The sequence below is a fragment of the Ctenopharyngodon idella genome, chromosome 1, assembly GCF_019924925.1.
Source record: "Ctenopharyngodon idella isolate HZGC_01 chromosome 1, HZGC01, whole genome shotgun sequence".
Classification (NCBI taxonomy): domain Eukaryota; kingdom Metazoa; phylum Chordata; class Actinopteri; order Cypriniformes; family Xenocyprididae; genus Ctenopharyngodon; species Ctenopharyngodon idella.
The window spans coordinates 43,882,572-43,896,005 of NC_067220.1; the positions used below are offsets into that span (position 1 = coordinate 43,882,572).

Genomic DNA, 13,434 nt, shown 5'->3' on the forward strand with positions numbered 1-13,434 from the left:
TTTGTTTGAGTAAAACACACATAATCTGTTTGATATAGTCTGTTTATTTGTGCTTTATTCCAGGGTGACGTACGAGGCAAAGATGCAGATGCTTCTCTGACGGCCTTTGTTGTGATTGCCATGCAAGAGGGCAGAGAGATCTGTGCTGGAGCAGCTGGTGTAAGATCAGTTACAGCAACATGAGCACAACCCAATTAATATTCATGCATTTATATTCAGATTTTCCTCCCTTTTCTCTTGGGTTTAACCTCTTACACACATTTTTATAGAGTCTGAATGAAAGTATAAGGAAGGCTGTTGCCTTTCTGGAACGTCGACTTCCACACCTGACCAATCCTTATGCTGTTGCGATGACGTCCTACGCCCTGGCCAATTCCGACAAACTCAATAAAGACATCTTGATGAAACATTCCACCCAAGGAGAAGGTCAGTAACAAGGCATCAAAATATACTTAAGTAATATCACTCCAGCAAGAGTGCTTCCGCCTTGAATGTGGTTGGGACACAGGTAATCATAACCATGATGATATTCAGAACCACAGCATGACTGTGAGTGTGATATTGCTTTAATACAACAGTTCAGTAAACAAAAGGCGGTAACACTTTAGAATAATGGTCCGCCATTAATAAGTAACTATGCAGCAAGTAATGCAGGACTAATGAGTAGTACTACATTAACACTTCAGCTACTACTATTAACTAATATAGAAACAAGCGTAACTAATCAGTAAGTATTATCAAATTTAGGACTAAGATAGTTCCTTATTAGCTAATCAATAATTAGAGAATGAGATTGGCATCATTAAGAACTAATAGGTAACTATGACAAATTATGAAGAATTAATTTCTAATCACAACATTAAAGTGTCTGAGATGTGAGCAATTCAACTCTCAACGTGGTCATAAAATGCATCACTAATTACTCAAGTACCTAGTCATTCTTCAAGAACTACTAGTGATCTGGACCATTATTTTAAAGTGAAAAAGATGTTTTTCACTTTAAAATAATGGTCCTGATCACTAGTAGTTCCTGCACAGTGACTAGATAACACTTGAGTAATTAATGATGCATTTTATGACTATATTCAGAGTAAAAATGACTGATTACGTCTCAGACACACGATAATGTTCTTTACAATTTGTCCATTAGTTAATAGTTATTAATGATGGTAATCTCAATAGGTAATTATTGATTAGCTAACAAGGAACTATCTTCTAAATTTGATATTACATACTGATTAGTTAAGCTTGTTTCTATATTAGTTAATGGTAGTAGCTGAAGTGTTAATGTAGTACTTACTCATTAGTCCTGCATTACTTCCTGCATAGTTACTTATTAATGATGGACCATTATTCTGAAGTGTTACCCAAAAGGTTAATACTGAATAACTTCTGTGTAACTTTTATTGTTGTTGATGATGTGCAAAATTTACATACTGAGTGATTAAATCATGAATCTATCTTCCAAACCATGTTTTTGTCTAATCCCAGCAGGCACAGAACGTTTAATGTCAAGCTCCAACGTCAGACAGACGTCAAATTTTAGTTGGAATAAGCACCGCACTGTAAAAAAAAAGGGTGAAATGCATGGCAGTACATTAAATCTCTAAAGATCTCAGCAGAGGAGGATTAAACAACTCCACAAACAGCATTACCAGCTTCACTTATTACTAACCAGTCTGACTTTATTTCTGTCATACATCTACAGAAGTTCTTATTAAGAATTAACAGATGTTTAGATATTGATGTTTGGTTGAAAATGTTTAGTTTGAAGTCACCATAATGGAGATGAATATTTGCTTTAGTTGGGCTGTTTAACTCTTGGCTGCTGCAATAGTGTTTATTATGGCAAGAAAAAAAAAACTAGCAGTGTTTTAATGATTTTCTTTAAAGTTGTTGAACATTTTGAACTCCAACATCTATTAGACTCACTCAGACATCAATAATCAGCATATGAATCTCAGTAACATGTTTAATGCCGCAATGCATTCTGGGAGCCATAGATGAGTTATGTATGATGCACCCAGAACGCGTTGCAACAAGAAGCATATCACCGTTATTAAGATTCATACATTGACTCTTTGAAGTCTGTGTGTATCTTTAAAACTTTTAGGTACATAAACCCCCAGAAATCAAACTGCTGTACAGCTATCACAGGACTATAATTATCAATATTGTGAAATTAATAACATAACATCTATATAATCAAAGAATAGACACTGAATATGATCAGTGAATCAAACACTACATAGTGATTATATATTTATCATCATCTGATCATCTGATTTTCTTATGCTGTTCTTGCCAAAACAAACACTATAACACAGTTCCAGCAGCCAGAGAAAAACTAATATTAAAAAGTCAAGAGTGAAACTGGCCATCTAAAGCAAACACTGATCACCATGATGGTGACTTCAAACTAAATATTTTCAACCAAACATCAACATCTAAACCTCTGTTAATTCTCAAGAACTGCTATAGACGTGTGACAGAAATAAAGTCAGACTGGTTAGTAATAAGTGTAGCTGGTAATGCTGTTTGTGGAGTTGTTTAGTCCTCCTCTACTGAGATCTTGAGAGATTTAATGTCTTCTTTTATTTCTGTTGATTTTCATCTAAGCCTTTGGCTGAAGTCAGTTGTAACAGTCTTAGTTTAATGTACCCCCCACTATGGTACACCTATAAAAAGTGTTTATATTCTGACTAGTAGCCCAGTACCTCCATTTATGTATTGAGAAGTAGCTCCGGCTACAATGTTCTTCCACAAGATTCATGCAGTTTTGTTTATTAACTGCTAAAGCACCAAAAGTTACATGGTGTATCTTTCATTTCATACAATACAGTTTGTATTTTTTTTCTCCGCCAATGAAAATCAAGCATCGTGACAGCCAGTCTGTCAAGAGTCTGTAAGTCACTCCCGTTTTTATTCCTGATTTGTGTTTGAATCAGCCGGTAGGTTTTGGACTGTCCCTGATCAGCGTTACCACTCACTAGAGGCGACTGCCTATGCTGTGCTGGCACTCATGAAAGCCAAAGACTTTGATAAAGCAGGAGAGGCAGTGCACTGGCTGGGCAGACAACAGTCTCATTATGGTGGTTCTGGCACCACACAGGTACACTAATAACACTATTAATATTTAATGTGAAATGATGAAAGAATAAGTAAATAAACAGAAGTTGAAGGAACAGTTTACCAAAAATTCTGTCATCATTAACTCACCCACATGTTATTATAAACCAGTATAAACATTATATTTTGAATAATTGTACTGGCTGTTTTCCAGTCACTTCAATTACAGTATTGGGGACTGAAGCTTTCAGGCTTCAAAAAGGATGCAAAAGCTCTTGTGTGGCATTCAAACACATTCTTTAAAGAAGTAGCGATTTTTTTTGATACATTAATAGTGTTTTTAAACTTTGAAAGTTTCAGTCTATTAATTGTACTTGCATAGAAAAGAAAAAAAGTTGTGTTCAACAGAAAACAGAGTCAGGCAGGTGAGTAAATGAGGACAGGATGTTTATGTTTAGCTGCTGGAAACCTTCAGTTGGAAAAAAAGTCACTTTCCACACCGGTCTGTTCTAGGCGACCATCATGGTGTTCCAGGCTGTGGCTGAATATCACACAAAGATGAAGAACTCTCAAAACTTCACTCTGGACATGGAGCTGTCAGTGGCAGGAAGAAGACCTGTCAGATGGACTTTCACAAGAGACAATGTGCATGTTACACAATCATACAAGGTATAACACGTAATGCAGGTGTTTAAATTGGATGACAAATTGACACATTATATCTGACATTGGTTTGTTCAAGGTGAAGTGAACACTGTGCAGTTCAACTGCTCCATGAATACAAGAGAGAAAAAACTGTGTTTGATCAATGAAATTGTTGGGCATCCCCTGAATTGGACCTCTTCATTATTCATGTGATTATTCTGCTGACTCGAGTATTTCTGCATTCACTCAACAGGTGGACATAAACAAGGACTTCAATGTGACGGCTAGAGGAACTGGAACAGCCACTCTCTCAGTGAGTATTCATGAGCGTTTACACGGTCAACAGCGAGATTAAAAGTGCTCATATAATGAGTCAAATTTAGCTTCATCTGACAACATATTGGGACTCTCAGAATGTCGGCACCAGTCCAATAATAGCGTTAATTGAGGGTAAGCTGCAAAAACAACTTGTTCTGAACTTCTGCAGCTGCAGAGATCACTAACACTTGACCGTCCACATTCACGTCAGTGATGACAATGGGGTGTTCAGAAACTTGGGCTGCTCAGCCACTGTTGGGTAATAAACTGTAGAGGAATTAAGAAGAATAAAATGTGGTGAAGTGCATCAAAGTCAGCAAAAAAAAAAAAAAAAAAAGAAAGAAAAGTCAGTCAGAGAAAGTGTAGGACTGGTCATCCAATACTAATTCTAAAATATAGCCACATGCAGCAATTATCGTGGTCCAAGCACAAATGATTTGACGTTCCAAGCACAAATTACCACGACGCACAAACCATAAGGCGAAACCTAGCATGTTTGGTATCGTTGGACTCGGCAAGGATTCAGGAGTCTAAGATGATGACTCCCATGAAAATAAGTCAACCACAAAGTTATAAGCATATGAATACTTTTTTTCTCCACTAGGTGGCGCTGGTCCAAAACTTCTCAGGCTCCTTCAGGGCATCGTGCTGATGACCCAAACCGAGTTTTGTAATGATACACTAATGCGTTCATAAAATACAGCATTTTAGCACAAAATTCAAAATGGCCGATATGGAAAAATTGGATATCATTCGACTCGGCATGATGCCCCGAATCTAACGAGACCACATTTGATTTTTGGACAAAATTATCAGAAGTTATTAAGCAAAAATAGCCATTTTTTTGTATCTCCGGACCAGTAGGTGGAACTGCGCCAAAACGCTGAATGTTGCCTCTGGTCATGCTTGTGATGACATGTATCAAGTTTGGTCTGAATACGATAAAGTGTTCTGGAGATATAGCCTCAAATCTGATTTGGCGAGCTTTTTGTCAAATGAATTTGTGCGGTTTTCGAGAATGGATGTTTCTATCAAAAAAGTAGGAAAAAAGAATTTTGTTTCTAGCCCTTAAGGTTCAAAAGTTATTAGCATAAACATGAGTGAAATTTTGGACAGGTGGTGGCACTAGAGGGATTGAGTTAGAGACTCCAAATTTGCTATGGACACAGTTGAGACTAGCCTCTATCAGTGTACCAAATTTCACAACTTTTTAGCAATATTTTATAAAAATAAAATCTTTACAAATAAAATTGGGGTTCCAGCATCTTCGGTGCTCTGACACCTAATTATAACTGTTATTGGCAAATTATAAGTGCATCAGGGAGAAAATGTAAACCCTTGAAATCATATAAATGAAAATGTTTCTTGGTTTTTGACCTTTTTCAGGTGTTCACAGAGTATTATGCCAAACCTGTTGAGAAATCTGACTGTAAACTCTTTGATTTTAAAATGGAACGAGAACGAAACGGTAAGATTGACGATTGTTTTATTTTTTTGTAACTATAAAACAAAGCCAATTTTGTTGTTCATTTCAGTATTTATATATATTTTTATTTTCAGTACATTACCCTGGAGCCACTGAAAGCTACAAGTTCACTGTGGAAATCTTGTAAGTGAAAATATTATTTATGTTTTTTTAGAATGTTTTATTTTGTCATTTTGTCTCTCAAAACTTCTACAAAAATGTATTTGTACATTTAAAACAGGCATGGACTGAGTTTTATACCTGTGCATCAAATTTAAAATTGATTTATTCATCTTTACAGAAACAAAAGTAACACAGCTGATGCTACCATAAGCATTCTGGATATCGGCTTACTGACAGGATTTATAGTGAATGAGCAAGATTTTATAGAGGTAATGTGATGATAAACGGATGCATGACACAGTAAATTCCCCGGTGTTCAATCAACATCGGTTGGTGTTCATATGTGAACCACCAGCAGGGTGTTAAAAGTAACACTGAAGCAGTGTTAGAGTTAATTAGATACTTAAGTGGTTAATTGAGTGATGTTTGTTTGATTATTGAAAACACCTGATGATAACGAGCAGAATCACTGAAGGAAAGAGAAACACAAGAACTACAACTGACTTCAGCCACAGCCTTAGATGAAATCAACTGAAAAGACATTAAATCTCTCTTGTTACTAACCAGACTGACTTTATTTCTGTCATTCGTCTACAGTTCTTTTTGAGAATTAACTGGTTTAGATGTTAATGTTTTATTGAAGGTGTGATTACCATTATGGTGATCAGTGTTTCATTTAGTTGGGCAATTACTGTCTTTTTTTTTTTTTTGTTAAGTTTCTGGTTTGTAACAGTGTTTATGGAAACATATAATTTGATATAAAGGAAACCATAAACAAGAACAATCAGGTGATATGCAATATATCATCAAGAAGAAAACTGTGTGTCTAGCTCCATTGCTGACCAAAAATGGTTATTTTTTAGTAAGTCATTTTCACCAACAGTACCTTCCTGTCACAGATCAGAAAGTTTGAACACATTGTGGGGGAAAAAAAAAAAAAAAAATTAAAAAAATAAACACACCGACAGACATCAAGAACCAGCATACGTTCCTCATCAATGGTGACATGCTTCATGCTGCAATGCATGCTGGGAGTCATGCGTTTTATACTATGGTGGCTCCCAGCATCCATTGCGGTATGAAGCATGTTACCATTGATGAGAAACATATGCTGGTTCTTGATGTCTGTCGGTGTGTCTGTATTTTTTTTTCTCTAGCAATGTGTTTAAAGTTTAAATTCAAAATGCCTGATCTGTTGCATGGAAGTACTGTTGTGAAAATAACTTAATGAATGAACAACCACTTTCAGTCAGTGATGGGATTAGACAATCAGTTTATTTTTTTAGGGTCTAAACCATGTCACCTGACTGCTCTTATTTGTGGTTTTATTTGTAACAAATTATCTGTTTCTGTAAACACTGTTATAAAGTGTTTTACATAAACTTAACATTGAAACCAAGAGCAACTGCCTAACTAAAGGAAGCACTGATTGCCATAATGGTAACCAAATATTTTCAGTAAAACATCAAGGTCTAAACCTGTTAATTCTCAAAAAGAACTTAACTGTTAATAATAATAATAATAATAATAATTATAATAATAATAATAATATCCTTAGAAATACATTTGGGTTCAAACACCTTCAGAGTCAGTCACATGCTCTGTTTAATCTACAATTACTACTATCCTTAACATTTTTCTACTTGTTTTAGACTTATCATGCATGCAGTTTTTATTTTAATTAAGAGACCACACCAAAAATTTGCTTAAAATCATGTCACAGCGCAGGACTATTCAACTGAGCTACAAAAAAGCTAGCTTATATGTATATAAGAGGAATCTAATAAACATATGCAGGACATAAAACATTTTACAGTATTGACTTTTTTTCCCCTTATCACCCTCAGCTGTCTACAGAGAAGGAGAGATACATTCAGAAATTTGAGATGAATAAAGTGCTCTCAAAGCAAAGATCCCTCATCCTGTACTTAGAAAAGGTATTTCAGCAGACTGTGTATTCAAAGGCAAAGTTATTGTCATTTTTTTTTACATTGTACATTTAAGAAAATAAGTCAATTTAATAATTTTGAGTAAAGAAGGAACTTAAAAAGGACTGCTGCCCTGCTGACTGTTCTGAACTGGAATAAAGTGCACATGCTATATGGAATTTATTTAAAGGGGTCATGTATTGAGAAATCAATACTGGAAGAAGATTCTTATTAAGTGGGGGTCTTTTTTTTAGGATTTTTTACCTAACCTAAGTCTCTGACACCTTGCACTTCTGGAGACTCCAGGTTGGTTGCAGTTCTGGAAAATGGTGGCGCTGGAGACTAAAGGGTTCCTGATGGTTTTACACTTAATTCTTCACCTTAATTCTTAAATCTTTTGCAGTTAACATGTGTCTTTTCTTTTCCACCTGTTTTTGTCTGACCCTGCTGACCCAATGAGCATTTCACTGTCCAATGGTCATGCCTTAACTGCAGTTTCTAGTATTGCATCCTTCTCATGGGCATTTAATAATTTTTGACTTTTGAGTCTGAGTTAAATCTCTTTTTTTGGCTCATTTTATCTGTAAAAGAAAACGCACCTAATAATTATGCACACCTGAATATAAGGTGTTTTTCATTTCCAGCCTTGATGAACAATTATCACTTATAAATGATTAAATACAAAATGAATAGTAGTTATTAAGATTGATCTGGTTTGGAATTGGTAAAATGTGCTTGGAAAAAAAAAATAGAATAGAAAATCAATTTGCCTAATAATTCTTCGCACGGTGTATAAGCGCACCGCAGGAAACATTATAAAACAATAAAACAACGCAGTTCATGACCCCTTTAATGTGAAATAGAAGGGCTTCTATGTCAAATCTGTATTAGTGACTGTTACAGTAATAATGCTTTGATTTTTGTCTCATTAGGTTTCTCATAAAGAGAAACAAATCATTTCCTTCAAAATGCACAAGATGTATAATGTGGATTCACTTCAACCTGCTGCAGTCACAATATATCAATATAACTCACCAGGTGAGCTGCACAAACACACACAAACACACTCATGTTCATACATGTACACTCACAATGAATCACTTAGCTGACACTTTAATCCCAGAATGAGTCACAAATATGAGGAAGCAATTAATCCAAACCTGATTGTAGGATGAGAGATTGCTGACATGACGCCTCTTTGACTGAAGGCCAGGTGCACTGCTGTGCTCTGGATCATCTGTAGATGTATAAGATTGTGCCAACTAGATGGCATGTAAAGTTTTATTAAACGTGTGTTGTTTTTTTCAGAGGCACGCTGTACAAAGTTCTACCACCCTGATAGGAAGGATGGTGCTCTATACAGACTGCGTCTCGGAGAACAATGCTGGCGCGCAGAAGGTACTGCCATCCAGAATCAAGGATGCTCCCCTAACTAAAAATTCTGTCATAATTTATTCACCCTCATATTGTTCCTCTCACCACACCTCACATTCCTCTTGTATCCTTCACCCATGTGAGGTTTTATTCACTATTTATGAATATGCCTAATGACTTTGACATGGGCTGTTATGAAAATGTGTGTGTGAGTGTGTTTGTGGGTATAAACCTTAGAAAGCCAAAATGTTTCTTCACAGGAAACTGCAGTTTCCAGAAGAAACATTGGGTCAGAAATCATGAACGTTTGGATAAAGCCTGTGAAGATGACAAGGGTTACGGTAAAATGGTTATAGTTCTCAGCACAAAAGAAAGCAGGGCCTGAATTTCAACATGGGATTGTGGGTTTTGTGCTTAATTTTATTAATTCCCACAAGTTCTGCTTTTATCAGTTCACCTAAATACTGGTGTGACAAATGCATTTGTCACAAAGGGCACTGCAGACAACAGAAATAAAAGGCAGGATATAAAGGATTAGTTCACTTTCAAATGAAAATTAGCCCAAGCTTTACTCACCCTCAAGCCATCCTAGGTGTATATGACTTTCTTCTTTCTGATGAACACAATCTGAGATATATTAATAAATAACCTGATGCATCCAAGCTTTATAATGGCAGTGAACAGGGGTCAAGAGTATGAGCTGTAAGTGCTTCCATCCACATCCATCCATAATAAACATAATTTGGGGGGTTAATAAAGGCCTTCTGAAGTGAAGCGATGTGTTTGTGTAAAAATAAAATCCATATTTTACAAGTTATGAAGTAAAATATCTAGCTTCCGCCAGACCGTGTCCATATTCAAATTACAGAAAAAGGGTAAAACTCTCGCAGTTCAAAAAGCTTACGCTACGTCCTGCATCTTCCCTATTCAACATACAGAAAAAGCTTAACTGACGCAATGCCAGTTCCGTTTTCTTTCGTAACTTGAATACGGAAGGCGGATCATACGATTGCAATCATACGATGTCCAACCTGCTTGTCGTGTATTTCCATACCTCCACGCATCTGCTCACGCAGACAGTCGCATGTCATCAGCGCGTTCAATAAGGCTATGCAGAGTTGTAGACAGACAGTTACCGAACACCACAAACAAACAGAAAGCAGCCGCCTTTTACAGTTACCCCCCCACCCCATCTTTCCCAAATGAAATTCAGGCCCTGAGAATGAAGTAAAATACAGTCTTAGTTCTGGTTACAGAAACATATAACATGTATGTTTGACAGCTTATAAAGTCACAGTGGTGGGGATGGTTCTGGACAAAAACATAGACATCTATAATTTAAAGGTGGAGCAGGTCCTGAAAAAAGGTATGGTTCGTTATTCTCCTGTCTCCATCAAAGTATATTGAAATAGAACATCCTTTATGAACGTATTTGCATGTTCATGAGCTTGTTTGAGTAGTGATGTGGCTCACATCCTAACTGCTGTTCTGTCTTATAGGCACTGATAATTGCGTTGAGGGACTGTTGAGGATATTTCAGGCTCATCCTACCTGTAGAGAATCATTGGGATTACAAGAATACAAGTCGTACCTCATCATGGGCCCATCCACTGACCTGACACTTCATGGTGGACGGTAAGTGTTTTAGCAAAAGACGACCCATGACAAACCCACACCTAATTTGTACAATCTGAAAATTACATTTTAAAGGATTAGTTCACCCAAAAATGAAATGTATGTAATTAATTACTCACCCTTGTGTCATTCCAAACCTGTAAGTCCTTTGTTCGTCTTCAGAACACAAATGAAGATATTTTGATGAAATCTGAGAGGTTTTTTTATCCTCCAGTATTACTGAGCCGGCATTCGGATGTAGAAACTGCAAGCGCTGCAAAGGAAATAGCATATGAGAATGACAGGGGAGAGACGAATTTGTTGAATAAAGTCGTTATTTTTGTTTTGTTTTTGCGCACAAAAAGTATTCTCGTTGCTTCATAATATTAAGTTTGAACCAATGTAGTCACAGTGACTGTTTTAATGATGTATTTACCATTTTCTGATGGTAATTTTGTTGCTTTGAATGGAGGATAGAAAAAAAAAAACTTCTCGGATTTCATCAAAATATCTCCATTTGTGTTCCGAAGATGAAACAAAGGTCTTATGGGTGTGGAATGAAATAAGGGTGAGTAATTAATGACAGAAATTTCATTTTTGGGTGAGCTAACACTTTAATTTAACTTTTAAATACCATTTATTACTGTTTTGGGAATGTTTATTTTTAACTGCACGAGTCGTGCATCAAATTAGTAAAGCATTCAGATTTTATGAGATGCAACTAAAATTTGCAGGGTTTTAAAATGTAGTTCAAGTGTGGTTTAACAACAGTATTGACCACATTAGTACTGTATCTAAATTATCACACTTGTACTAGTTAAAAACTGCAGCAATACTACACTATTACTGCAACTGTGTTTTGTTTAAAAGAAAGTCTGACATTTACATCATTACCACAAAATTACCACAAAACAGATCCGATTTCATTACTTGCAAAATGGGGAGTCATTTCTAAAGATTTGTAATTAGTTATGCTGATTCAAAGTGATAAAAATGAGTCCGAACATTTGTTTTATCTACAATTCGACGCTGTGGTAATGAAAACACTAGTAGGTGTAAACTAAGTGTCTTTTTGTAAATAACTGGATTTGGGGTTTATGTTTTCAATTTTATAATACCAGTAAGATTTCATATGCTTTATACATGAACAGTGTTCATTTTTCTGTTTCGGTTTTAGTCTGCAGTATATCTTTGGAGAGCAGACCTGGATTGAATACTGGCCCACAAGCGAGGAAAGCCAAACTAAAGAATACAAGGATCAGCACATCGGCATCACTGAACTCGCTAATACACTTGGTAAAGTAGGATGCGTTATTTAATGTATAACAAGTGTTTTTTTGTTTGTTGTTTTGTTTACAAAATCAGCTGCTGTTTAAGACTTAAACAATATGATTTTGTCCAAAACTTGTAATTTCATAAAGTTTAAATGAATAAAATTGGAAAATGTTTGACTGTAACTAAATAAAACCGTGGTATGATATACAGTGCCTTCAGCAAATTTATTTTCTGAATTACAAATCCAATATTCATATAAGGACATTTCTGATAAAAAACACATTCATGTTGTGAATCAGAAAGACATCTGTGTAAAAGAAGGCTAAAGAATATTCAAAAGAAATTAGGTCCTCAAATTTAGAGACCACACTGAAACAAAGACTTCTCTGATTAGTAAAACTCTTATCAGGATTATAGTAGTGTAGTAGTGTTCACTTGAGTACTTACAATATCCCAAATATTTCCAACTATTTGTAAATCGTGAGAAAATTGCAGTTTTAACCAAGGCTCCGGGACGTGTGAGGAGTCGCCTGTCAGTGGCGTCATACCCGCGTTAACCTCGGTTTCTGCGGTTTCTCTATTAATTACATTAATAGAAATTGCTGATGAATAATAGAATTTAAATTAGGCTGTTGTTTCAGTTGGAGAATAAATGTGTTTCTGTAAACATTAAGCCAAACAGTCAATGTTAATATAGGTGTAGGAGCCATATTTACTATTTTATTTAATTATTCATTTAAACATCTTTTTGTTATAATATAGGTTATGTTATGTTTCTGTGAGTTTGTGCCCTCTATAGGCATGAGGATAAAGAAGGTTTAAAAGGATATGCCACTCCTGGCAGTAGGGGGCGCTGGTGCAAAAGCATACAGTCTTTTGACCGTGCACATGTTGCCATGGTGTAACAAACTTGCACGCAGCATTTAAGTTATTTGTTTTGTTGCAAATTCATCTATGAGCTTTAAACTTCTGCATTTTTTCTCTTGTTGCATACACTCATTTCCCAAAGTCATCTTGAGTTGTCAATACAACTGAAAAATTTGAGAGAACATCACATAAGCTGACTTCATAAATAGATGATTTTCTTAAAATATTTTTGTTTGAACTCACCATTATGGTGATCAGTATTTGATTTGGTTGGCCACTTGGACCTTCGTTTATATTATTGTAATTGTCTTCCTATTGATGTAGTGATGCAACTAGAAATCACATTTATTTGTTTTTTTAAAGGAAGGGAAGTAATAAACAGGTTGCTTTTAAAAGGTGTCCTATCTTCTAACTAGATCATTAATCTTTTTTTCATGTCAAATTGTGATCTTTTACAATTGTATTGCTAATACTTAGATCATAAGCACCTTGTGAAACATTTAATGGAGTTGATATAATCTAATAATTTGTGTCAATATCTTACAATTGATCATTCTTGAGTCACACACAGACTTCAACATTCAGCATGCAGAACACAACAATGGTAACAAAACTACCTTGTAACCAATCATGTGCGGACGGGCTTTAGCATATCATTACTATGCTGAGAAGAAAAGTCAGGTTATCCCAGAATATTTTTCTGTTGATATGAAAATTTGGGTACATTTAGCAATATACCAGGTGAATTATGAGTAA

At 35.6% G+C, this 13,434-nt stretch overlaps 1 protein-coding gene across 3 annotated transcripts in view; it reads left to right on the plus strand.

Annotated features, from left to right (window-relative positions):
- The window catches only part of LOC127512656 (complement C3), a 60,858-nt gene that overhangs the window by 15,755 nt on the left and 31,669 nt on the right, over window positions 1-13,434 (plus strand). Inside the window, exons 26-40 of one of the 3 annotated variants that reach the window (XM_051894166.1) lie at window positions 64-159; window positions 270-426; window positions 2,949-3,112; window positions 3,583-3,738; window positions 3,968-4,027; window positions 5,419-5,500; window positions 5,593-5,641; window positions 5,799-5,889; window positions 7,468-7,557; window positions 8,481-8,586; window positions 8,857-8,946; window positions 9,183-9,263; window positions 10,205-10,288; window positions 10,422-10,557; window positions 11,714-12,016. The exons of the other annotated variants lie outside the window; for them this stretch is intronic. Of the exons in view, the coding sequence (XP_051750126.1) occupies window positions 64-159; window positions 270-426; window positions 2,949-3,112; window positions 3,583-3,738; window positions 3,968-4,027; window positions 5,419-5,500; window positions 5,593-5,641; window positions 5,799-5,889; window positions 7,468-7,557; window positions 8,481-8,586; window positions 8,857-8,946; window positions 9,183-9,263; window positions 10,205-10,288; window positions 10,422-10,557; window positions 11,714-11,855 (1,584 nt within the window). The 3' untranslated portion in view covers window positions 11,856-12,016. Of the gene's footprint in view, window positions 1-63; window positions 160-269; window positions 427-2,948; window positions 3,113-3,582; window positions 3,739-3,967; window positions 4,028-5,418; window positions 5,501-5,592; window positions 5,642-5,798; window positions 5,890-7,467; window positions 7,558-8,480; window positions 8,587-8,856; window positions 8,947-9,182; window positions 9,264-10,204; window positions 10,289-10,421; window positions 10,558-11,713; window positions 12,017-13,434 lie in introns of those variants that run through there. 3 annotated transcript variants of the gene reach the window in all.